Source organism: Cariama cristata, unplaced genomic scaffold (assembly GCF_000690535.1).
Source record: "Cariama cristata isolate BGI_N322 unplaced genomic scaffold, ASM69053v1 scaffold12015, whole genome shotgun sequence".
Classification (NCBI taxonomy): domain Eukaryota; kingdom Metazoa; phylum Chordata; class Aves; order Cariamiformes; family Cariamidae; genus Cariama; species Cariama cristata.
The window spans coordinates 8,244-35,198 of NW_009617002.1; the positions used below are offsets into that span (position 1 = coordinate 8,244).

At 41.2% G+C, this 26,955-nt stretch overlaps 1 protein-coding gene across 1 annotated transcript in view; it reads right to left on the reverse strand.

The window, feature by feature from the left end:
* Positions 1-318: 318 nt before the first annotated feature.
* Positions 319-26,955, reverse strand: part of KDM5B (lysine (K)-specific demethylase 5B) — a 49,593-nt gene continuing 22,956 nt past the window's right edge. Inside the window, exons 12-27 of the mRNA XM_009700372.1 lie at positions 25,370-25,532; positions 24,234-24,353; positions 22,314-22,508; positions 21,720-21,901; positions 20,947-21,071; positions 20,472-20,622; positions 16,066-16,180; positions 13,688-14,043; positions 12,415-12,553; positions 9,758-9,937; positions 8,754-8,912; positions 6,426-6,911; positions 3,976-4,087; positions 2,482-2,636; positions 1,614-1,940; positions 319-954 (exon numbers count right to left, since the gene is read on the reverse strand). Coding sequence (XP_009698674.1) covers positions 817-954; positions 1,614-1,940; positions 2,482-2,636; positions 3,976-4,087; positions 6,426-6,911; positions 8,754-8,912; positions 9,758-9,937; positions 12,415-12,553; positions 13,688-14,043; positions 16,066-16,180; positions 20,472-20,622; positions 20,947-21,071; positions 21,720-21,901; positions 22,314-22,508; positions 24,234-24,353; positions 25,370-25,532 — 3,103 coding nt within the window. The 3' untranslated portion in view covers positions 319-816. The remainder of the gene's footprint in view (positions 955-1,613; positions 1,941-2,481; positions 2,637-3,975; positions 4,088-6,425; positions 6,912-8,753; positions 8,913-9,757; positions 9,938-12,414; positions 12,554-13,687; positions 14,044-16,065; positions 16,181-20,471; positions 20,623-20,946; positions 21,072-21,719; positions 21,902-22,313; positions 22,509-24,233; positions 24,354-25,369; positions 25,533-26,955) is intronic.

A 26,955-nucleotide genomic window follows, 5' to 3' on the forward strand; every position in this document is an offset into this window, starting at 1 on the left:
GAGAACCCATCGATGCAATCAATATTGGTCCAGAGGGAAATGAAACTGCATTTCAAGCTCTCTAAAAACACCAACATTTAATTTTATAACATAACCAGGGGTTTATTCCACAATATAAACTGCAACATTTGATACAAGCTACCCAAAAAAGGAGAAAGCCAAAATACAGCTGTGGCAATTACTTTACAGACTTTTTTTTTTTTCTCCTGTCTTCTACATCACTGGGCCATCAGTGACACTAGGATCTAACATTTGCTTTCTGTACATCAATCAATGCTAGAAGCAACACGCTGTTCAGAATTGTCATTCCAGTCACTGAAACCAGACATAGAAGTTATTGCTCAGATAAATAAACCTAGTCTACGAAAAACAAAGTGGAAAAAAACTAAAGTCTCCAAAGAGTTAACAGAGTAAACAGGGATTTCCTCAAAAGAGGATTTATTGGAAAATTCATGGTGCAGGTTTTTCTTTTTTGTGTGTTTTTTTTTTTTTTGCACCTAAACCAAGCTGAATTAAATACGCCGGTAAATCCCAGAGAGGTAATTTAATGCTGTACAATAAAAGGTGCATGTTTCAAATGCCTTCCAAATTGGTGGAAACCCCTGCTAAACAGTCAGCATCTCAAACCTCAACAACCACAAACAGATCAAGGGAAAATACAAAAGTGTCAAAAATTGTTTTGAGTTCTGGAAAATGATCCCATAAGGATAGAAGTAGCACCATTTGCAATCTGGTTCTTAAACAAGTCTCTGTGGCTTTATTGGAAAACTCTAATAACTTTCTTTACTCAAGTCCTAAATGGTTTATGGGGAGTTTTTACTTCCGATATTGAGAGTCCTTCGCAGTGCAGCTGATACAGATGTAGTCCTCCTTCTCCGCCATTTCTGGAGAGATGCCCACACACACCTGATGGAACCACTGGTTGCAGCTGCCGTCACACTGGACCCAATCCACCTAATGAAGAACAGACATACTGGTGTTTGGAGAAGGATCGAGCACATATGGTGTTCATTAGTCATTTGGGGCCTCTTAATCTATTTAAATGAGCATGAAATGTCCCATTCTACAACCGGCTAGCATGGGATATTCAACTCACACTCACTGGTCCCTGGACTCCTGCAGTCCAGCCCCTCTGAAGCTGACAGAAGGGCACACTTCCCTTATCCCTCGTGTTGCTTCCCCACCTATAGATTATGGATGACAACTTCACCACAGCCCTCCCAGCACCCAGGGATGTCCCTCTTCTCCATTTTCCAGTTCAGATGGGCCCCAGGCACTGCCCCCACCCCCAGAAAGGCTGCAACCCACAAAGTCTTGTTACACCCGTATTTCAAGAGCAGAGATGAATACAGTGTCTGCACACCCCCCACCACCTCCTCCTTCCAATTCCACGCAGGTGTTTTGATGTCATCCCACCTGCATGGCTGCTCTGGGAAAAGGCAGGAAGGATCGTTACTAGAAGTGTCCCCAGCAGTGGCAAACACTGCCTTTGGGTCACTAAAATGCCTCGTGCGCTCTTTGTAAATAGTATTTCTGCAGTCAAATAGTTTCAGGGAAGCTGAATGTCCGAGATCCAGCATTCAGAACACCACAGCAGGTCTGCTTCTACTGACCTCATCTCCCTCAGGCTGGAGACAATTCACAGCAGGGCAGATGGCATCCTCATCCTCAGAGTCCTCCTGCTCAGAGAAGGACATCTCTGAGGGAAGCAAGTGGCTTTCACTGGAACGCTGCATCTCAAAGAGACGCTCCCGCTCTCTCTCCAGTTTGTTAGTGCAGAGATCCTTTGAGTGATTCAGTTTCAGTTTCTTCTTTTTGGGTGTTCTTATCTTTTTTACTCTCGCTCTCTTCTCATCACAGAAGCTCTCTCTCTCCAAACGGCGCTTTAGTTTTCTCTCCATGTGACTAATTCCATCCTTTTTTCCTCGGCAACACTCATTCTATAGGAAAGATATTTTGGTAAAATTGTAAGTATGCAACTAACACTCATTATCCTGTTATTCTATATCCTACTTTTAGGAATAGGCTGAAGTAAAAGTGCAGTGTTTGACAGAGTGCTGCCTTTTCAGCAGAAGCAGGATGTGTAAGGGGCACAAAGGATAGGGTCACACCCCAGTGACAGATTTACAGAAAAAAAAGATTCTCATTTCCTGACTCTTGAGTCCACTGCTTCAGAGGCAGCTCTCTTGGAAAGCCTCTGCAACACAGGACAAGAGTCAAATTAGGATAGATGTATTTAAAATACAGAGAGTGACCATAAAAACCAGACTCAAATTGCAAAAATACGTTAGGCCACAAATTATATTCAATTCTTTGTAACAAATTTGTTGAGTTATCAACTTCTTGACCTTTTTTGAACAAGGAAAATGTATTTTCATGGAAGTACAGCCACACACAAGCCTCTTTGTAAAGCGTATGGGTTCAGGCAGAACCTCTACTCCAAAGTGATCCCGAAGCTCACTGCTGTTGTCAGACACTTGCCTTTTCATTTGTCAGTCCGACGGATGACCTCTGCTCTGTTTGCAAAACAGGGCTTTGCTTTGTGAATAGGATCTGGTACAGCTCCTGTATTTCAGGCAGAGAAACCTGTAGCAGCTGGGCTTCCATCATCAGCTCATCCAGCTCTGTGCTAATGACTATTATGAAAGACAGGGAGAGGGGAGAAAAGGAATTCTTCAGTGTCAGCACTGATAAGAACTGCACAGATAATTCTTCTCTGGTAGCACATTAAAAAAAACCCAAAACCGTGAAAGACTTTTCTAAATCTGCAACTGTATGAATTTAGTCTTATCTGTTCCCTCTTCACTGCTCATTTGTAACAGCAGGGTTAAAAAGAAAGATAAAGGCTCGCATAGAAGTTACTGCGCTGTGGCTCAAGTACCCTTCCATGCTTGCATTTCTTGCTGGTTTGAGGATAAGCAATTGCCATCATTCTCAGCAATTTCTCCTGCTTCTGAAGCTACCAGAAGTGTGATGATTCCCTCACTACGTAACAAGCAGGTAAGATGAACAAACTGAGTGAAATCTGTAAATGAAGCCAAGAGAGGAGAAGAAGAATTGCTGAGAGGAGGAGCCTTGCAACTGAGTCCTGCTGTGCAGTCGCTGCCCACTGCTGCTATTGAGCTTCAAAACTTGCACTGGGCTTCTGAAACAGTCACAGCTAGGGGAGGCCAAAATCATTGTGTAAGTAACAGGTTTTCAATCTAGTATTCAGTACAACTCAAATATGGCCTGAAAAATAAACCTGCTAGTACAAAGGACTGCCTTGTTTGATTTTAACTGTAATGTTAAACTGAAGTTAAGTGTCTCGTGTAATATTAGTATGGACTAAGCTGCACTGACTTGAAAACATGAAGATAAGACTCGACCTGTGTCCCTGCAGCATTATGCATCAGGAGGAAAGAAATGATAAATAACTTTTTACACTTGTCAAATGCATGCAGAACCTGGGCTGAGTGACCTGGAACACAGCAGCAGCCACAGCAGCTAAGAAAACTCAAGTCTCTGGGCCTCTGACAGTTGTGCTGCAGCAAAACTTATGTGGACTTGTGTCCTATGGATTAAGTACCTCGTGGTCTCCAGCACGACTTCCCTACATGATCCCATCCACTTCCTGCAATTTCAATGGTCTCTCCCCTCCATTTCCCCCTCCTGCAGCCCATTTGCTGTGCATGTGGGAAGGGGCCAGCTCTCGACCGATACCTCTTGTCCTACCACACCACATCTTTCCATTACATGTGGGAAATTTGTATCATTGAGAAATGTACCCCTCTGCCAAAGCCGGACATTAACTTCCAAAGCTGCTGAGGGGATGAAGCAGCAAACAGACGCACTGCGCAGTCATGTGCCTGCCTGCCTTGGCCATCTCCTGTTGACCAGGACACCCTCTCTTCTCCACCAAACACAGGGGGAAAAAAAGGAAGGGGGTGTGCAGGGGAAGAGAAAAAAAAAAAAATTGAAGTGAAGATTACAAACCATGAAGTGGGATGCAGTGCTGTCCTGTAGAAAATGGAGAATGTAAATATATGGTTCTGTTATCCCAGTCATGAGGCATGGAGAATGACATTGCTCCAATTGTCTGGGAAACCTAGAAAACAAAGCAAAACACATAGGTATTTTCACTAAACATGTCGTTTTGAAGCGTCAAATAACTGCAACAGAATCGATACTTGTTTCTCTTACAATTGCTTAAATCTTGTATTCCTGGAAACTGTTCAATCTAAACACACCCAAATTCTTCATCCTACACTTGGAGATAGGCAAAGGCAACTTTATTGCCAGAATTCATAGCTGTGAACTATTATTTCCAGAGGGATCAGAAACTGGCCCTAGCACTCTACCAGAGGAGGATGAGCTTGCAGAGCAGAGACAACACAGGCGGAGCCACTGCAGGGATAATCCTGGACCTGTGGCAGCAAGGGCTCCAGCTCCAGAATGAACTCAGGGTAAATATTACAGTTTCCTCCTTTTGCTCACAAAAAAGAAGTGATTTCTCACTGCCTTGATCCAGTGAGACACCAAACTGTTTTGAAGCACTTCTCTTTACCCTCAGCATGCACAGAAGAGATGTCAGTGGCAAAACATGCGCTTACCTATGCAATGGCCACTTATGCAAGCCAGAAAGTGTCAGTTTTGGACACACGAGTGTCAGAAATGCACCTCACCAGATGCCTTCCAAAACATTGTCACTAATTCAAGTCTCTGGGCCCCTTTCAAAATCTGGCTTTTGTCAATTCTCACAGCTGTTTTTCAAATGATTTTTTCAAACCCATCTAAATGCTCCACATTCTTCACTTTGGCCAGTGCCAAAGAAGCTCAACTCCAGCAGTTACTGCTACGGGCTTCTCTGGGGCACCGAAAGTGTTGGATTATCCCAGATAACAGAGAAAACAGAATTGTTACAAGACAGGACAGCAACGCTGAGACACTGGATTCACCAAAAAACAACTCAAATCCATTGAGACCAAAGTTCTAGCTCAGTGCCTGTGCCGAGATGGCTCTGGAGGCCACTCAGACCTGCCCTCAGTACCACTGTCTCCAGGAAATCTCCTTAGATCCAGCACACCAAGAGACCCAAGCTGATGCACATAGTCAGATGCTCTTCCATGAAGCTTCCCAGGGACTTCTGATTTGGGAAATGAGGTCACAAGGATCTGAACAAGGATCTGAACCAGCTCTGCTAGAGTTACCTGGGTTTAAAAGGTTTACTGACTTGAGCTCCAGACCACACAAAAATGGTTAGGCTGCTTTCAGGTCAGAGAAAGCCTGGGATACCACGCTGAGCTAATAAAACTGTGCTAATAAAACTAAGCTTACTGTTTCAATTTCTGGTCCAAACATCAACTTACATGCCCAAAGTCTTGCCCAGTATTTTTCAGCTATGCTAGTTGGTCTAATAAGAAGATATTTTCAAACCTAAATTATCAGGAAAATTCTCTTAAGATGCCTAAACATAGTTTTAATTTCTAAAACTAGGCTTGCATATTTGAAAAATTTGGTCAACACAAGCAACTTGGCATAGCTGAGTTACCTGAGAAACAACTGCAATATCTCTTCAAGCACACGTGGTACATTTTATGTTTTAACATAACTGAGCGTGAAAACACAAACACACAGACTAACTGTAACAGGGTTGGATGAGCAAAACTAAGGAGTTTCAATTAAAAAGCAAAAGCAATAGACTGCATTTCTTTCTGGCGTGTTTTATGTTCTTTATGCTGCAGAGACCTTTTATTTCAGATTTTTTTCTGCATTTATCATCTCAGGCAAACTAGAAATGCTCAATCCATTTCCTACTTTCCCTGCACTTTTTGCTGAAAAATCTTTACCAGAGGAAGTCTGAAACTCCCTCATGACCACACCTGAAACAGTTGCTGTAGCTTAACTCAGTAATATTAGCAGAATATTCAGCTTGGGAGTTCTAGTGTAAATGATAAGGAGAAGAAGGAGCAGTAACAGATGAAGATACCCTGTTGAAAACAACCTCATCTCAGAGCTAAGCTGGTAACACGTTGGATGGTTCGTGCCTCTGTTACTAACTCTCAGCACTATAAAACTACTGAAATACTTGTAAGAACAGAATGTAAGACTAACTGAATCTGAAGCACTCTAGAAGCAAGAGCTTCAGCGCTTCTGTCATTAACAGTGTCACATTAGAGCGCAGGAGCTCGGAGAAAGGAAAACAGGCCCTTTAGGAGTAATTGTTGCCAGGACTCCATCAGAAGGAGAACATGAAGCTGTTGCTGGAGCTTGCCATCAAGGCAGGACCCCAACTCCTTGTATCTGTAAAGCAACACACAAACAATCTGCTTTGCCAGTATTTGCATGCAGATACAACGAACCCAAAACCCAGGGAATTTTACAGACTGTTCTTGCTGACCACATACCACCCACCGCCAGGAAGCCCAGAAGCAGCTCAGCCTCACCTTGTTTGTCTCGGGCAATTGGCCTGCTGTGGCTTGCCATCTGTTGTACAATAATCCTGAGCCGATTTTGTCTTGTATAAGTTTTAGATTCCCTGAATATAACATTTGTTGTGCTCTGTGCTGCCAGTTCACAGTTCTCTCAATCATATACCGTAAGGCATCCCCCTCAGGAAGCCTCACACGGATACGCTGCAAGGAGGCCAGCAATGGTAAGATCTTTTCTAAAGGTGGTTTTTCTGATCGATGACAGTGTGGACAGAGCCACACACGAGGTCCCTGCAAAACGCTGGGCACTGAAACGCAGCTGGTATGGAAGAACCCTCTGCAGAGTTCACATTGTATCATCGGAGCAGCCGGCTCCTTCTGGCACAGACAGACTTTCAGTTCTGCGTCCTCTTCACTAGACAGCACCTTCACTTCGTTTGCTGCTCGCAGAGAACGCAACGCTTCCATTTCCTTTAAGCGGGCTTCCCCAAGCGTAGCCATCTAAAAGGGAGTGCAAAGAAAGGGATGTAACCTCAAAAGGAACATTACTCATTAGAAACAGGCTGACCGCTGCAGAACCACACTCTTCAGATATACCAGTGAGTATTTCAGATCGTTAGGACGCTCCTCTCCTCTGTATGCCTTCAAGGCTTTGAATGTTGGAAGCTATGGGATGTGTAGCAATGTGACTTCAATTTCCTTCCGTTTTCTCAGCAGGTCAAGAGATACAAAGCTTATTCTTTTGCAGAAAATAACCTCCTAACTCCCTTCCTCTCTCTTCCAAATCCTTCATGTTTTGTGCTACAAGAACATTACCTTCATTAAAGCAGCTTAAATTCTGAAACAAGTGCAGATTTGGCTTGCAGGTACCGCTCTATGAACATGTCTCTCCAATCTGTAGTCTGACGCTGTATAATCGTAAAACATTACCTGGGCAGTTTTCAGAAACACAGACGCATCTCTGATACCCACCCTGCACACACTGCCAAGTGCACAGGGCTGTTTCCTGACCTAGGTACTCACTCTGGGGTTTGTAAACACCAAGTGAAACTCCTGAATGTGTTGTTTGTCCTTTCTACCCCTGCTCATGATCCTTTTTTTCCAGGAATCTTTAGCATTAGCTGCTATTAAAGACAGCAATATATTTCAGTTTCATAAAGGCTATTAGTAGCAGCTGCAACTAATAAATTCTACGCATTTTATTATGTATATAAAAATAAATGTATACAGGAGGGCTTACAAATACATACAAAAGAGTTATTTTGCACATCATGGCTTTGAAATGTGATGACTGGAGAAAAATCAGCTATGTAAAAATTAGACAACTGTGTTCAGCATGCACAGATATGGGACTCGGGCACAGCACACTACGTACGCACAGGTGCTGAGCACTGAAGCCAGTGTTGGGTCGTGAAAGTATCCAAACCTCCACTATAAGAAGATTCTTGTTCCCCTCATGTCAGAAGCAAAACCTATCACACTAAATGAATGCGTTTTCCTGGGTGCAGCCCATGTGAGTATCCTCCTCTTCAATACCCCAGCTGTTAACGAGAGATGATCTAGTCACAGAGGAGAAGGGTGGGTGATTCAGAGGACCCAGTCTCCTCTTCTCCGTACAGCACTGGTAGGGATGCAGTCTCTAAGTCTGGATTTCCAGACAAGGGAGGCCAAAACTGAAGCAGTAAATGTACAGGTTTCAAGTAGCTGCCATAGGTTAAAACTTAAATGTTCCATACCTAAGGGGACAATTATAGTCAAACCCTACCAAATCAGTCTACTGCTTCTCATTAATCATGGGACGTTGTTTAATCTGATCACGGTGGAGGCTCTGAAATAGGTCTTTTGGGATGAAGCACTTTACTAGCAGCAACTAAGTCTGCTCCATCCAGAACTAGTGGGTTTTTTGACTTCATAATGCATGAGGTTTTCTTTAATAATTTATGGTGTTTGGTTTAATTATAAATGGTGTTGGGTTATTGCGTTCTTTGAAAGGATCAGACTTGAGAAAACCCTATCCTATCTTTAACAAGGTTTTGGTACAGTGGGGGAAATAGGTCTCAATTTTTTATTTTCCTATGCTTTGTTAGGCTACGGGCATTGCCTGGCAAACAGTAAGGTTATTTCATGCACAAAGACAACACACTTTTTTTCCCACTAAAAGCAATTTTGGGAAGTCTGAAGCAAGCACAGAAAAGCGCAGTCCTAGAAATCTTTCCGCAGAGCAGCATAGCAAGCAGAAAAGAGTGGAAGATAACACTCCTGCATGAGAGGTAAACATAAACAAAGATTCAAAGAACTCTGAAGAAACTCCAGTTAAAAAAAAAATAATCTTAAACCACATACCGCAGATGCAGTATCCTTGCTCTCAGAGAGCGCTCTTTCTAAGTCACTCAGAGTCTCTAGCTTAGTGCTTTTCTTTTTTCCACTTGGCACTGGCTCCTTCAACTTCTTCTGCTTTCTCTTCAGATTCAGTATTCCAATATCACACCGGGGACATAACACCTGATGGATGGAAAAGCAGTATCGTTTGCAACATTTTTAATGCATTTGTCCTGCCCTAACACAGCCATGTACGGCTATAGTTAGAACAGGGATTCCTGCAGTTTTTTCCAGCAAAGATTTGGGGGAGTAGCATGAGGTTATCCGGCAAATGGAGAGAGTTGGAAGGTTAAATATACAATATAAAGTGGGCAGACCACAAACACCTCCATGTTTCATTTAGACTGCTGGTATATAGAGACAGCTGATACCCTAAATAGCGATTTAAGCTGCAAAACAGTAGAGGATTCCCATGGCTGCCCTGCATTCCTGTCCATCCTAACGGAGAGAGGACGGCTGGGGCCATAAGAGGGCTCAGCGTAAGCTGGAGAGCATGGATTGTGCCAGGACCGCAGGTTTTCCCACATGTGCAGCAACAGATTCAGAAGGTCAGCTAAAGCAGCGACAGCCTCATCCCTATCGCATCTAAACCTGAGGTGGATGAAGCAGGGATGAACCTACACTCCAGAGGCTGCAGCCTGATTCACTGAAGTAAATTCAGTGCCACAAGTATGTCAGTATTCCCATATTCATATTGAAAATGCCGGACTGTGGCACAGCATGCTCTCGTTAGCCACTCGTTAAAGACAAATAAAGTATAGCTAAATCTTACGCATTTTAAAAGTTTAAAGTTATCATTAAAAGTATAGGTCAATCTAATAAAAAATGTTAAAATAAGTAATATAATCCTAAAACAATTCTGTAAATATACTTAATATTTACTGCTACTTCATGAGTTAATACTGTAACTCCGATGTACTTTTGCTGTGGTATGAATGGTTGTTTTCTCCCGAGCTGAGATCTCTTACCTCCAAAAGAGAGTAAGGGGAGTTTTCGCACAGAAATGTGTTAGCTGCGCACTCCTTCCACGCTTGAACTTCTGACACCAAGGACTCCAGCCTCGGCAGGTAGTCCAGATGCACCGGAATAGATCGACCTCTTGTGACAAGATCCGCAAGCGTGTCCAGTACAGGCACACGTCCTCCAACCTGTCAGATTATAAATTAAGAAATGCATGATAAGACATACTGCTTCCACGAATCACAGCAAGTTATTCAGATTAACTGAAAGTAGAGCTTGTAAAAACAGATTTACTGCTTAGACAACTTCAATTACTTCCATAGCTGTTATTCCAACGTTTGCACTTCTCATGCTCTAGTCATTAAGTACACAGACAAAACTAATAAAACTCTTGGGGGGGTGGAAAAGAATACATTTACCAAATGACAGTTTAAAAAAAAAAAGAAAAAGAGACTACCAACAATATAAGCAGACTCCCAATCTAACAATCTGCATTCACAGCAGAAAATCAAAATAATTTTGAAATAGACCTGGAAGGCAAGTCTAACCCAGTCCCTGCCACGCCAAGAGCAAGGAACCATCTCAAGCACCCAATGTGCCATTTGAAAGCAAGCTCTGTGCATTCACTTAGCAGCCTACACCTAAAACCACCCAGTTACAAGAAGTCCAGCAGTTAAGCAGCACTGAGAGGTAATTTCTAAACTAAGCAGTGATGTAGGATCCACAGCTATTCATCCAGAACGACCTCAACATCTCTAGCAGCAAATCTTAAAAGTACTGATACCAAGAACTTCCTGCAAGTCACGACGACTACAGGCATTTACTAAAATCTTCACAGAACTGAAGCAAAAATTTTTGGCACAGACAGACAAATTTTTCCATATTCAGGAGGTAGAATTTCAGAATCCAAACCAAGAAATTAGCAAATGCCAAGAACAATTCACTTAGGTCCTCTCAAGACAGCCCTCAAACAAAAGTGAGCATTACATGAACTTTATTCCTTCAAAATTTTAAAGCCCAAGACAACTAGGTTTTTAAACAAAAGCTTCTTGAAGTCAAAAAAAGTTTGAGGCTTGAAAATACTAGCAAGTCATATCAGAGTTCAGTTTCTGGAAAAAACATGAGGACAAAGGAAAATGTAAGAAAATATTTGGCAACTTATATCAAAATGTGAAATCAGGGTTATCCCAGTCCCACCCCTTCCTAATCTGTGTAGTCCCGCTGACCTCTGGCTGGAGTACTTGCAAGGCTGAGCCACAAACCACTTCACAGAGTCGGCCCAGGCTACAGTTACTGACCTGGGCTTGGACCAGCACAGTGTCTGGCTGCACAAGCCATCGTGCTAACACAAGGGGGGAAGTGGGAAGAGAGAAGAGGGGAGAGTTAAGTTGCCATTGAACTGTAAAAGCAGCAAAGAACCTGAAAAAACAGGAAAGGAAACTAGATCCACAAATAAAACTCTTTGAAATGTTAAAAAAACCCAGATTATAGTGGGAAGCACCAGAAGCCAAAGTGACAACCTGTATAGGTCTTTCTTTTTATCAGACTCCAGTTTTCATTCTCTGCCATCAACTTTTTGCTCAGTTGAAGACATAGTTCAAAGCGTGAACATGGAAGTCACAGAAAGCTGGAAGGAATCTTAAAAATGGAAGAAGACTGAGGGAAGAAAGAAGAGGAACTCAAGTAACTTCCACCTCAAAATTCAGACAGAACTCTACTACAAAACGACAAGTGTTTTAATCTATGAAATCAAAGGCTGACCGTACAGGGATATAACAAGAAACAGCCTTGAGACTGGCCATGCCTAACAGCTAACAAATGAAGGAATACCCCTCAATCACTAATGATCAGACATGGAAATATCACTAACGATACAGATATGGAAACAGCAAATGAATTCTACGGGGTCTCAGAAGACACAATTCTACCACCAGTAAGTACTCATATCCTTGTATCATCAGGTCTTGGCGAGACATTACCCGCAGTACAGTACACGAGGCATGCTCCAGAAAGGTGCATTCAAAACTGGAGAAAATACAAGGACAGGACACTTGTCTGATCAGGAATATTCCTGGATCAGGAAATTGCCCTTTTTTTTTTTTTAAGAAGATGCTAGAGGAGTTATTTGTTTATTCAAGCAAATGAAGGCTATGAAAAAATATTATTGGTGGTTTTTAAACTTTTAAATACTCGAGGGGATTTGTTTATTCAGGAGTCAGCAAGCAGAACTTTGACTGTGTCACCTGCTCCATACTATGTGTTACAGGAGCAAAGCAGGATACAGAATGGTACAAGAAAAATATGATTAGCAATTAGGTAATTGTTACTAAGCTACTGAGCAAAACTTACCTTAAGGTCATCTTCCATAATATAACAATTTTTTAACTTTACATTTTTTGTTAATAGCTCCTTTATAGATTTTATTGCAGTCAGTTAATTGCAAAGGTGAAGGAATACAAATCAGGTCCAGAAACAGAAGTAAAAATGATAGCACCCATCAGAGCATAACTGCACCGTGACTAAGGCAATAGATGTTACTGATGAAGCATTTTTAATTCACTGTGATACTGAAGCACCCAATGCACCCAGAGTGCAGAGCGTGGGTCTGTTAACCTGAGTGGGGTTGCTATCACTCACCAAGAAGCCAAGAGCGCAGTTTACTTACCTGCAGGGCTTCCACCTCCTGCAGCCAGTCTTTGGCCTTCTCTACTGCGTCTTTCAGTGCGACACCATTTGGGAGATAGGCTGGGATCTCCTCTATTTCCTTCACTGCTGCTACAAGACTGCTCAGTGACTGCCGTGGTCTGTGCAAACAACACACCTCAATGTAAAACACTGCAATACAATTGGGGTTCTTCTACTCAGATGGCTTATTAAAACCAAAGGGTTACACCAGATAATGACATTACGTTCAGTACTAGAGATGCATACTGAACATCCAGAGCAATCATAATGCAGGTATGTTTTTAGAAATGTTCATTTGCTCGCTACTAGAAATATTCCCCCATTTGGGCTCAAGAGAGATTTAACATTTATTAACTTTTGAATGACAGAACCTTGGATCCTGAAATGCACACTGAACCCTAAAACAGTACCAGCTAAGAGACTCTACATTAGAAGGTTAAAAAACCTGAAGATGGCTTTTCTGTATTTCACAATTTGATTCTGATGTTTTAGAAAGGTACAAACACAATTGCATCTCCATTTTTGGAGGTTAAACCCAAGCTTATTGCAGTTTTGTGCTCTATGAAGTTATAATTTTAAAACAGTATGGTTACTAATGGATAAGAAACACTCATGTGCTTTCATAATTATGAGGCTGGGGGAAAAATTTATAAAATAAAAATAAATTTAAAAATCAGGAATCCTGGAGGAAGAAACCTTGCATAAAGGTTTGTGCCACCCTTCTAAACTTTAACTAGACTGTGCTCTCCCCCATTTTACTTGATAAATCAGAAGGTCAAAGCAATGAACAAGAAAATTTTTCTCACTAAGGATGTATTTGGCTTATTTCCTTTTCCCCTGCACCAACTAATCTGGAAAAATCTCCTCAATGTTAGAAATAGCCCATGTAATAAAACGTTACTAGTTAGTGGTATACATCTAGGCTCCATCTTATACACACATCTTCCAGTCTGACACTGAGGGAGGGAAGAAGGCGGAAGGGAATTAAGAGGTATCTTAAAACCCTTCCTTGTGGAAAAAGGAGAATTTGCACGATAGTAGAGCACCACAAACACTGCAAGCCAACACCAACATTTAAAAATCGCTCACTCATCCTCCCTTCCCCATCCCTTTCCATTCTGGATGGCACAAGTTTTGCCTTCATGTTGTAAACTGGCTGAACAAAAGAGAGCCCCTTTGGAAGTAAAGCCAACTACTTCTATCTTAAACAGCTCACGGAACTACAAAACGCAACACTAAGATTTAGCTTCTACCTGGCCTTTATCAGATTTCTGGCTTTGTCATCCCAGTGTTCAGATACAGTGAGGAGCTCCTGCAGCTTCGCCATTGCTTTCTCAACTGCTGGGTAGGGAGCAAGTCCAACACCTGAGTCTATAAGACGTCTCATATCATCCAGAGTAAGAGAGTTTTGGTCTGAGGAAGCCAGTTGCACATCCTCAAGCCAGCGTGCCTGTTCCAGACGTATCCGCAGTTCAGCCAGTTGGGGTAAATCAACATCAAAGTCAAAGCTGACATCCAACAGCTCCTGAAGCTCTGCAGCACTAGGCATTTCTTCAGAAAGGAGTTTTTGACTTTGCTGTTGAAAAGCTTCCACACGATCAAGAAGATCCTGAAATACACAAATGCAACAATAAATGAGAAGAAAACCCACTGTCAAATCTCTTAAACATTTAAGTGCAAGCGTCCTGGTAAACACCACATTGCAATGCACACAATGTGCATGGCAAATTGTGACGACATCTGGAACATTTAAATAGCAGATCTTCAACACATAGGGTATGTATCAGCATCTCCTCATACATCATGTGTCCACAAGTTTGAGGATCATAGAACAAGGGAATTCCACTCCAAATTCCTTTGAACTAAGAGATAGGTGTCAAAAAAGAGGTCTCAGAAGAATAGAAAGGATCTAAAGGGAAATTTAAAGTCTTCCATCAGTGCTGTTTTCTGGCTTTGTTCTGGAATGATTAAGAAGGCCGAAGAACAGCAAGGTTAAGATTAAGAAGGTTTTGAAAAATGCTGGGAAGGGCACGGAGCTTCTGGGGTTCATTTCTGGTGCATTGTTAAGGTTTTTGAGCTGCACCATACAGTTCCAGTAAGCCACAGGCATTTTACTCTTCTATGCACTGCAACACCTTCTCTCTCTCCATATGTTCAACAGCTAATTACCCCAAAAAGGTACTCTGTGGCTGTTTGCACTTCACCCAGGATAATGGACAGTTAGCCAGAGTAATCTCACTGCCAAGGCTGGAATTATTCTGTATCTAGCCATCCTGCCCAACACTTCTAGTACTGGCTGAAATGCTATTCCAGCAGTAAGTTCTTCTTTGACAGCTGACATCTTGGTATTTTGCCAATGAGGTTGTTTGCCAGGGTAGGCAATCTCACCCATAATGGAAATAAAGTCTTTCTAGAGACATATTAAATTGTGAACCGATCTCCAGTAACTGCTGGTCATTTATATTAACAGCCTAATTTGCATGACTACATGTAATTTAGGATTGTTGAGAATGATATAAAAGAATACCCTGACCATATGTGTTTGATATTTCCCTGTTCAAGGATGCCAGATGGAGAAGAACTGTTTGCATGTCTGGCATTTCTGAACTTCTGCTTTTTAAACAGTAAGATAGCTTCAGAGTTACAATGCTATAAACAAATAACTGTAAATAGGATTACATAAAATCTGATTCACACATTCCAGACCTGTTAAAGCTTCAAAAACAACAGTCACAAAGCTGAGTTGAACAGGTCTATTCTGATTCAAAGTTACATGATACTGCCTGGTGTCTCAACATTGTGTGGACAGTTAAGAGATAGTTCAGAGCTGGACACTGCATCTCCTGGTTCTAAGAGTTACAAATACACAAATCCCTTCTCCTTTAAGACAGGAATTGCAGCTGCCCAGAATTTATGTTCCTTTTTGGTTTTTATTTATTATTACCCCTCAGTGTGATGTGCAACATCTTGGCAAATGCTGAAACCAAATCTTGAATTACTTTCAATTTGTCTGAGGGCTGATCATCTGGTGAGTAAATAATCAGCACTAGCTGATGGGGGCAGGAGACAAAATGATCTGACTCACCGTCAGCAGCAGGTACTCTGCTAGAACAAGTATTTAGGTAGCCTAGGCTGGTAGCTTTGCCTAGGCTTATCTGTGTTGTTTCCTGGAACACAGGTTGATAACGTGAGGAGGTATCTAATTATAAGACTATGAGAAAGCTGATTCTGGATTCACAGATAAGGAAAGTAACATGAATGGGAGAACTGCCACTCAGAGCATTATGGAGTTTTGAATATTCGCAGATAAACATGGCTTCACTCTTAAGAGCAGACTAGTTAATTGACCCCAAACTATTAATCTATAGTAACCCAGGTCATCCTGCTGGGTTTTTTTGCATTACTTCATACAACATTAACATTTTGATTCCCCTACATAGCATAAAAATCCATGAACACAAGCAGGTCAGAGAGCTGCGTTCTTAAGCAACTAATGTGCACAAGTTACCCAGGTCTCCCAGTCTAAAGCTATTTATTCTCGGAGCAAATAGTAAGGTAGGAGATTAATGTAGTGCAAATACATCACTATGACAAATGTTCATGTTCTTTCCCCTAGAATTTTCCAAGTTACCTTCAGTAATGGTGTCTGACTGAGGACACAGGGTAGAGCATACAGCTGCCTCACGAACAACCGGAGCTCATTCACAGTCAGCTGATTTTGACACTTTCCTCCTCCGGAGCGGTACCTGCAATTACATACAATTCAACTTTGTTGGATGCCACTAAAAAGCAAAATAAAAATCTAAACTTCTCCAACATCTGCTTACAATTTCTTTTAAGTCAAGCTTTACTCACAAATAACAGAATATTCAGAAGCATCCAAGCAGCCTAGGGCTTACATACATGGGAAAACTTCAGTTAGCTGTAGCAGAATAAGCCATTGTTGAAAATAGTCTTTCATATTAAATAGCATTCTGGAACAACTACTCAGCCTTGGAAGAGCACTGGTTATTATGGAATAAAATTAGGCTTTTTTCCAGAACACAAAGCAATTGTGGACAAACTATTCAGTTATGTTGCAATAGCTATTGTAGTAAGCTCTCCCCATGCCCATACCAAAAGAGAACAAATCCCAATTTTGAATGGGTTTTATATTTACAGGTCGTGACTGAAAAATCCTCTTTACGCTGAAATCATCATTTCCATTTTTATCTAAAAGCTTTGTATCGAATGAGTGGCTTATAAGTGTTAACAAATTGGCTAATATTAAAAACCTCTCTAAACTCAAGCCAATATTAACTAGGTCTGAGAAGCCCAAACAGAAAAGGAAAGAAATCTGTTACAATGCTGGCTCCAATTTAATCCACAATATGTCATTTAAACAAAAGAGGAAAACAACATCCCAGCAGGATATGCCAGCATGACTGGTATGTGAACACTATAAAATAAATTTTAATTTACCATTCTATGTTAAAAATACGTATTTTTTAAGGATATGCAAGACCACACTGGGAGTTCCAAAACCCATAGTAAGCTGAACAATAAAATGAATTCAAAGTCTCAGGTATAACACAGGTTGTTTTATCATCTATGATGTTTTAGTAGTTTTTGTGGAAGTTCTGGAGCATCTTCCAGGAAGAGGCACAAATTTTCAAAATAAGTAAATATCTATGTACATATACATATGTACACACAGATATATACATATCTAAACTGCAACACTTTCACAAGATGTTTTTGATAACCAGAAATTACATGAGCCTAAAAAAATAAAAAGCATTCACAGAAAAAAAAGCCCACATCCACCCGGGGTTATTAATCATGAAGATCTCTAAGCACAAGGTCTTAACTCTTGGAGACTTTAAGAAGCAGAAAAGATATCATGAGACCTGGAGAAGGAAGGGAATGGATAGTGAGAACATCCCTTTGTACTTGCCCTGCTGTCATACTGTTCCCTTCCAGTGCCAGAGAGGAATGAGGGTTACACTGTCCTTCAATCACCCATCACCATAAGAACCAAAGGAAATAGGGAAGTACAGCCCACCTGCATTTCTTCAGGTACTACAGAGAAGATGGTGAGCAAGAGTCACAGGATTTACTCTAAGAGAATACTCATCTATCTTTTTTTCTCCCCAGGAACTGTTGTGTATACTACAGAAGAGGAGATCCTTGAGTATTGCTGATCACCATGATTAACAGGGATGACCTTTCCGGTTGAGTCAAGTCTACTGCACAACTCTTCCAAACCCAGGATCAGAACAAAATGCTCAGTCCATAAAGGAAAGCTTGTCAAAAGGATGAACCAAACTTTAGGCAGAATCCACGATCTTTCATAACCAATACACGGCAGTCAGCATGATGAATGCTACCTACATCCTCCAGATATGTCAACATCACATAGATGAAACTGTATTTGATATAACATGCATTAAGATTTTAAGCAGATTATTCTCTTCTATACGTCTTCCTACATAGGTTACGAGCACTCCCCCCCTTCAGTCTTTTAAAGAAGAAAATAATCCATCAAATAATATGTTTTTAACACTCTAATTATGAAGACATGCAACTGGACTTGTCCCAGAAATATGCAAAAAAAGATCAAAGGAGAAATGGTGAGAGAAGGGCTAAAAACACTTCTAGAGCAAATGAGAAACACAATCCAAGTGCTGCCTTGATCCTGTGTAGTGCAACACGGTGGATTAGTCATCACAGTCTGTAATGCTGAAGGAGCTGGCAAGTACAGCTGTGAGAAAGGCTGATACACTATCACGGTGACAAAAGAACAGACCTAGTCACAGAGATGAAGATAAAACTTGTTCCCTGCTCTTTCCAGGCCAATCAAAATCAGGTACATGTTAAGAGCAGGAAGGACTCTTGGAAGAGCCCATCTGGCACAGCTGGAAAGGGCCCGGCCGCTGCTCCAAGTTCATCATCAGGAGGTCTGAGCAAATACCAAGGATGAGAGAACACACAGAGTGGGGGACACCAAATGAGAGGAGATGGCTCAACACTCAATGAAGGAAGAGGTTAGAGTGGACAAGTCCCTCAATAACAGTGCCATGAACATCTGGGTTGGATATTACCTATCTGGTAGAAGTCAGGTCTGTTGGAATGCTGAATTTTTCATTTCCTGTTATAGTGTTTTTACGTTGCTGTGGCAGGGGCTTCACCCTCTTGCAAGACAGTGAAGGTGAGTTTTTATCAAGTCCTTTTGGTACAAACACTTAGGCAAGGATCACTAGGAAGGGAAAGCGCAGCTACAAGAATCGTGTCTAAACAGTAGTTGAATATTCTACTACCAAAGTCCTTCAAAGTCAGCCCTTCAAGTACTGCAAGAACAGGGAGTGACAAGGTACAAGATCCCTTCTGAGGCAGGCAACATGCAGAAACCACACATGTGCAGTTATACCAGCACAAAAAGCAACCGCTCTGGCAAACACCACACTGTTCAAAGCAGCAGAAACAGGTGACAATTGTCCAGATGGAACAAAGGAGAAAGTTTCTCCTGAAGTACTTCACACTATTAAGATTGTTGGACTTGAGCAATGCTGTCCTCCATGTACATAAACCCAAGATTTTCTTAAAAACCTATCCCTATCATCCCACAAGGCCCAGTGCAGCCATTCTAAGTCTGGGTAGAGAATCTACAACAGAAGATGGTAATTTGTGATCCCCAAGAGAAAGGCTAGTACATCAACACAGTCACAATCCAACTGATGCAGCGAGGAGATCTGGCCTTGTCCTTCCAGACCTTCTGACTCCTTTCAACTCATTTCAGACATGGGAAGTGCTAGTAGGACCAGGCAGCCAAACATCCAGCTCACAAAGAACGTTGTATTGGGTTTGTGTGGCAAGGCTTTGGTAGCAGGGAGGCTACAGGGGTGGCTTCTGTGAGAAGCTGCCAGAATCTTCCATGTCTGACAGAGTCAGCTGGCACTGGCTCTAAGATGGATCCGCTGCTGCCCAAGGCCAAGCCAGTCAGCAATGGTGGTAGTGTCTCTGGGCTAAGTGTTAAGGGGGGGGCGGGGGGCGCAGAGGTTCTTTGGAGGCTGGAGAAGTCCGTGGAGGACTGTCTGCCGTGGGAAGGACCCTAGGCTAGAGCAGGGGCAGAGGGTGAGGAGTCCTCCCCCTGAGGAGGAAGGAGCAGCAGAGACAACAGGTGATGAACTGACCCCAACCCCCATTCCCTGTCCCCTTGCGCTGCTGGCGGGGAGGAAGGACAGAAAATCAGGAATGAAGCTGAGCCAGGGAAGAAGGGATGGGTAGGAGGAAGGCATTTTAAGATTTATTTTTTATTTCTCATTATCCTACTCTGATTTGATTGGCAATAGATTAAAATAATTTCCCCAAGTCAAGTCTGTTTTGCCCGTAACAATAATTGGTGAGCGATCTCTCCCTTGTATTGACCCATGAGCCTTTTGTTACCTTTTCTCTCACCTGCCCAGCTGAGGATGGGAGTGGATAGAGCGGCTTTGGTGGGCACCTGGCCTCCAGCCAGGGTTAACCCATCACAGATGTATTACCCAAACACTGCCCTGTCTGCAAATTCCTCCAGCAAACAACCCGTCTAAAAGATTTAACATAAGTGCTGCCAAAGAAAGAGCAAATATTTTTCAGAGATCTCATACAGTATTCCCATCATCATCAGCTCAGGAAGTAAAGACACTTTATTTTTTCACTAGGCATAAAGTGTAGTGAATATGACAACATATGCACCACTGACAGATTTTTCAGTCCCCATGACACAAAGACAAGCAGACTGTATCTTGTTGGGTGTTGCTTTGTCTGGAAATACCACACCAATTTTTCCTCTCGGGGAACATTAGAACAAATTTACTGCCCAAGTGTCAAACACAGAGGATGAAGAGACTGAAAACTCAGGATGTTTAACTTATTACATGCAGTAAAGGTGAATCTCCCTGTAAAACATGGCTCTCTTGAGAAGACAAAAAGATTACTTTCATTTTTAAGTCTTATAGAACACTGGCATCTATCTTCAGTGACTCAATTGTGTTGCAAACATATAGTAACTTTTACCTGGTTTGTCTTTTGCCATTAAGAAGCTGCTGTGCAACTGATGCACATTTGTCTGCATCCTGTGTAACCAGTCTGAGGTGTCGCAGTAGATCATTGTCTGGAAACTTCTTCATTTCTGATTCTTCTATCAAAGCCTTAAAACTGATGAGACCTTTTGGGAAAGATCCTAAGTTAACAAAAGTCTCCCTTTGTGATGGATTTTAAATGGTACGGCTGAATAACACCAGACATTAAATATATTTCTATTTCAACTTCAGTTATATTTTCTGTCAAAATCTTCTCACATCTTCTCACACAGGGATGGCTTAGCATAATTTCTGGGACCAACAGCTGAAATATTTACTTTAAAACATCAAATTATATATGATTTCTTTTGATTGCCACATAAGACAAAAGTTGCTAAGGTTCAGAAACTAAGAACTGAAAAATTAGCCATTTAGAATTACGTGTTGCAGACAAAAAGTAAGATACTTACTTTTTTTATTGTTAATTTTTGTCTCCAGAGCTTCATTAACATTGGAAGCCCATTCGTTGTATGATTCTGCACGCATCTTTAGTGCGTTCATCATTGGGTAGAGTTCCTCCAGGGTATAGCGGTACCTACAAGTAGCACAGAATTTAAATTTGTCAGTAAAACCTTGAGGGGGAACAGCAGGGTGGAAGGAAGGGGCATCAAGATGTGTTGGTCCATACAACACAGAAATGATCTACTATGCACCCAGAGTTATAGAATTAAGACCTACAACCACACCATGTTCCTCCTAAGAGAATTTCAACTTTGCAATTGCTTCAAAAAAGGCAATTTCAACATCGCAATTAAAGCAATTGTGAAATTGTCTTAGGAAAAGCTACATTTGTGCAGGACAAAGATGTAACAAACAACAGAAAAGGAAAGATGACAACAGTAAGGAAAGCTAACAAAAGCAAAATAATATTACTTGGCAAGGACTGGATGTAAGGGATGATGACCTCATTGCTATAAATAAAAAAAGCAAACTAACTTATCCAGCAATTTTTGCCATTATAGAGCAAGAAGAGCTGAATGCTGAGAAGAGTGAGCCTTTGCATTTAGGCACAAAAAAGGCACTTTGTTTTGGGGGCACTATATTTACAAAGGACTGAGAGAAACAGAATATCCAGACTAGCACCACTGACAAAACAGAGTAGGCACTAGATTATCAAACCGCTATACCTACACATACGATAAATATCTCCAGAACACAGCATTATTAGCTATCTAAAGCTTACCCCAGTTTATATTTGTAGGTGGGACAGGAACAGAGGTCCTCGACATGGTACAAGCATACCAATAACCCAGGTTTACATGGACAATAAACAGCAGACATGAAACAGGTGGTTTTACACTTTAAGCACTGTCGCTCATCATCAGGAAACAGCTCAAAAGCCACCCTCTCAGAGTCAGTCACTCCCTGCAAAAGAGGATGTTGCATCACTTCAAACTCTAATAAAGAGGTGATTATTTCAAGATAAAACATCAGAAGCTAAATTTATCAAAGAAATAATGAAGTTTAGAAGTAAGATATTAAAACCAGGTTGACAGAAATCTTGGGTAATGAAAAATCAGCTATTCTGATTAAATTACTGAAAGAACAAATATTACTTCAAAACAGACATTCTGAACAATATTACAGGACAGACACTAAAACAAGATGCACGATAAATGATTCTTTACCCAAGCGGTCCTCTGAAATCAACAATGCTACCCAGGAAGATACTGTGTAGTTCTAAGCCGTTGACAACACAGTACAAGTCCCACCATGTTTTCACACCACTGTTTCAACTGTTCTTTCATTCATTATAATATTATTTCCTACAACTCACCAGTTTATCAACCTTCTCACGCAACCTCTTCTCATCTTCAATCATAATAGCCATGTCTTTCTGAACTGTAGATGCTACCACAACATCAAGAACATCTGCTTTGGAAGCCATTTTGCAGATCATTTCATCATGAGAAAACACACAGTAACGGTTTAGCAGACGGTAATGTTCCACACACTGGCGACCCAATGGTAGCTGTATTGAAAAACATTAAATAAATGAAGAGTTCATTTTGAAAATTACATTAAGATATTAACTTTTTATGCTACTACCCAAAAACTATCCAAATGAAAGGTGAAGACAGATCCTTCTAGCAACAATACTCATAATTCAAAATATAAAACCACAGAAATCAAGACCCTGAGTTCTTGTAAACCAGGACTGCTTATAATTCTTTTACAGCAGACACTGTGAATGCAAGTTTTTCAACTTGGTTCACAGGGGGAATGCACTATCTGGAAGGGACCATAATTAGGGGTAATTCAACCACCAAACCACAGTAGGCTCAGGGAGACCCAAGCTAAAAGTACACAGAGGCTGGGGAAGCATCAGAGGGAAGTGCACTTGCCCTATTCTTACCATTCAAGGGATGCCCCGTCAAAGGCAGGTTGCAGGGCAACTGGACATTTTTCTCAGATGATATGGCTGCTTTATGTAGCACATGAACTGTGCTGCAGCATGAGAAATTGCTGACTCCGTGAAACATTAAAATCCCTAACGAACCCCAGGCAGAGTAAACCATTCATTATGAGCTGGGCAGGCTACTCGTAACTTTATTTTAAGGTTGTCACTGGCCAGGCAGATAGCAATGCTCAAGTTACAATGAAGTTACGGGTTAGAGTCCGGTACGAAACTCATGGAAGGACAAGCGGAAAAACAAAACCAAATCAACTGATATGTGAACACAGTCACAACGCAGAAAGCTTTCTTCCAATTGTAGTTATCTCCTATTTCCAAGTGATGTTTTTTAAATCTAGTAGATGGGCTACATTACAAATAGCTAAGACCTTTGGGGGGGGTGGGGAATCGGAAAGGAGTAATTTGAAGTATCAGTAGCCTCAAAGGATCTTTCTGAGATCAGGCAACACTGTGTGTCTGAGAAATCTGCTAGGAAGGAGAAATGATTACTTGTGACTTTGGAGCAACTATCCTCCACTTGTTTTTATTTAAAAAGAGACAAAAAACTTAATAAATTACTATGCCCTAATAATTGTAATGTGTGTCCTTCTCTGTTGTTTCAATAAGCTAAGCAAAGCTTACTGGAAATAAAGTATTGGGCTGTAAACCTTCTGTTTGAACATTAAAACTTTCTGTTCCCTTCTCATTAAGGTATTCTTTCCTAAAAACCTACAGCACCTCTGCTATCCAAGAGTATGTACTCACATCAGATGCAATTCTTATTATTTTTTCCCCAAGAGGACTATCAAAGTCTTTAACTGCTCTTAATGTGTGTTAAATGTGTCATCCAATTTAATCACAGGAGCTGAAGTACAGAAAAAGTCCAAATCGCCTTTGTTTTTCAGCTGTAGAAAGCACCTCAGAGAATTCCCAGTGCAATAAACAGAAACATTTCATTCCAGCTCTTGACAATTTGAATGGAATTTGGGGACACAAAAGGAGTAAATTCTAGCAGCACTGGTGCTTCTCACATTCTAGGCACGCATAGCACCTTGCCTACCTCCTGTGGTAAAAGATACATCAGCCTTAACATATAGTTTCAAATCGAACCTTAGGAATTAAAGAAAGCCCACAGCTTACTATATGAAAGGAATTCCTTCAGCAAAACATTATGCTTCCAGTAACAGGTTCCCTCTGATTTGTGGACTAGATTTGTGCATCAGCAGTAAATTAGAGCTGTACATCAGCTAGGAACAACTTTGGAACTGCATACTTAATGAAAAAACTGGTTTTGGAACATACCCAATCAACTGTGCAGAAGTTCACAGCTTCAGCAAAATTGAAGCCCTGATTGAAGCCACTGTGATAAGCTCTTGGAAAGGTGATCACAAACTCTCCAGCACACTGGTTGGTTCGATAAACCTAGGAGAAGAGACACAAGCATTAGGTCAAACCTAAACAGAACTGAAGGCTGTGAAGAGAATATGGATTTCCAATTCCTAGTAACTTCTATGATGACTTTGGATAGTTTTATAACATAAGCTCAAGAATTGCAACTGGCATTTGGTAACTTGTCATATAAAACCCTAGAAAGCAGAAGGGTTTCATTCAGCCATACCCACACTCTAAGCCATTTTAAGTCAGCTGTCAGTGCCTTTTGCACTTTGCCAGGTCTGTGCATAGTTACACTGGTAAAGCCTAGGCAAGGCTCTCTTCAATGTGCAGCTGAAGGGGAAGAGGAATTTGGAACCAACTCAAAAGGTCGTACTGCTGTAAATCTAATACTTTTGGTGCGATACAATCAGCATGAAAGCAGGCAGGCCTTCCTGCATCTTTCAATTTTGGAGTCTCTTAAAGCATAGTAGACACCATAAATTCTGCTACTTTTTCCAGATTTTCCTTTTCAGTCCCAAGGTCAGCTAGTCAAAAGCTAATTAAGTTGTAAAGGGACATAATTCCCATGAGTAATCTAGTATGGAATATGATGGAAACTGATGAAAAATGTTTTTAAATACCTAAGAACTTATCAGGAAAAATAAGAGGATGTGAATGACAAATAAAGGAAGAATGGGGTTTGGCCCCTTGCCAGAAACTCTACGCCAAAAAAAAAAATTGTGTCTGATTAAACAGACATACGAAGAGCTCCTGCCATTGTTTCCAAGGTCAAGACTAAACCTTCCAGTTGAGATACAGAAATAGAAATATACTAAGGTGGATCTCCAGAGAAGAGTTTGTCAAGCAATTCTAAAAGCAATGATTCCATTGCCCATCTGTTCATACTGGCACATTATACTAGACAAGGAAGATACAACACACATGGAAACTGCCACACCATCTCCATAATAAAAGTGGCTTCAGTTATCAGCTTTGAAGCAGAATTCAGGGCAAATGAAAGAGGGTTGGGTTTAGGGGAGTAGCACAGGAGTCCAACAACATACAGGCACTCCGTGGGCCATCAAAGTATTCGGGTTCATTATGGTGACAAGTTGGTGCAAGAGATCTGGCTGAGATTCAAATAGCTCTGGAGCAAGCTTCTTCATTACATCCTCCAGCTGTTCAGCTGCATACCCTGGGGCTCCATACCACGTTTTAGGCTCCCCCCTGCAAGATTATTAAAAAAAGTTAAATATAAGCAATTTTTAAAGTTACAGTTTTAGTCTTCTGCTTTAAAATACACCATGTCAAAGAAGGGTATATCACCAGGAAGGAATGCAAAGATTATGTACCTTCCTGAACCTTCACATTTCACACAGGTCCCTCCTCAGACCTAAGTTTTTAACTGCCTACATTTCTGAGCACATACTTACAATATTTGGGGGGGTGGGGGAAGACTGAAGAAGTCCTCAGTGAAGTTCTGCTGATTCCAGCAGAACTTCAAAACATAAGCTGTTTGTCTTTTACCATGAACACAAACTCCCTCTTGGATCTAACAACCACAGCCAGTTCTTTCTGTCCTATGTTTAATTGCCATAAAAGCAACATAAAGTTAAGCAGAAACTGAACTTCCAAATTATGCAAAAGACATCAAGGGAAAAAAAAAAATCCATATCTAGAGTACGAACAAAGAAATTTTAGCAACAGCTTAAACCAATGCAAGCCAGTTGAGAAAATTAAGGTTATGCAGATGTGTTCCAGTAAGTGTTTCAGGTTTACGGAAGCAGCACAAAGATGGAAATGCCTTCCAATCCCTTATAAAGAACAATGTTAGAAAAGTTATTTACAAAAGAAGAGAACAGACAAATCACCATCTCTCAAGACTCATGAGGAGCTGGCAGAGTAAAGCTGACCCAACACTATTCTTTTTTTCCATAAATCATGAAGCAACTGGGAGGATTCTAGAAGAAAGAGTGAAGTCTGAATCCAGAAGCATACTCATACCTAGGAGTTTATCCCTGTACTCAAACAGCACCTCTGTCATGGTGAAGAGGACAGCTAATGGGAGGGACTGTGGAAGGGCAGTTACATTGGTATCATAAGGAGCAGCACAAGTAAAGTTGTCACTATGCCGTGTTAAATGACTATGCAGCCTTGGACCTTGTCATTATCTTGGAATAATTCTATGAATTCATGAAGACCAGACACAGATGCAACTAAAAACTGTCCTGTGTCCTGACCCAATACTGGGTTAGTCAAGAATTCTGCTCCTTGATGTAAGTCAGTGCCAAGGAATGGATGACAGCAGTTATGAACTATGCTAAACTTGGATGAGGATACTGGTACCAGGGGTCTCTTGACTTCAGCATGACAGGTAACAAAGAAAGATACAATTCTAACGGATGTGTTAAGGAGTCAGCTTTACAAAGGCGACAGTGCTTTCTGCATTGCTTACCTAACAGCTCCACACTCCTACCTTTAGAAATACTAGCATCAACGATGGTAATTCTTCCTCTGACCAGGACTGGCATCTTATTTATTTGCAAGCATCTTTAGAAGCAAAGATTTGGATTTTTTTTCTCGTTTTACCATTTCAAGAACTAAAGCAGGATTTAGAGTTACGCAGGAGAACTATTGCCTTAAACCCTAT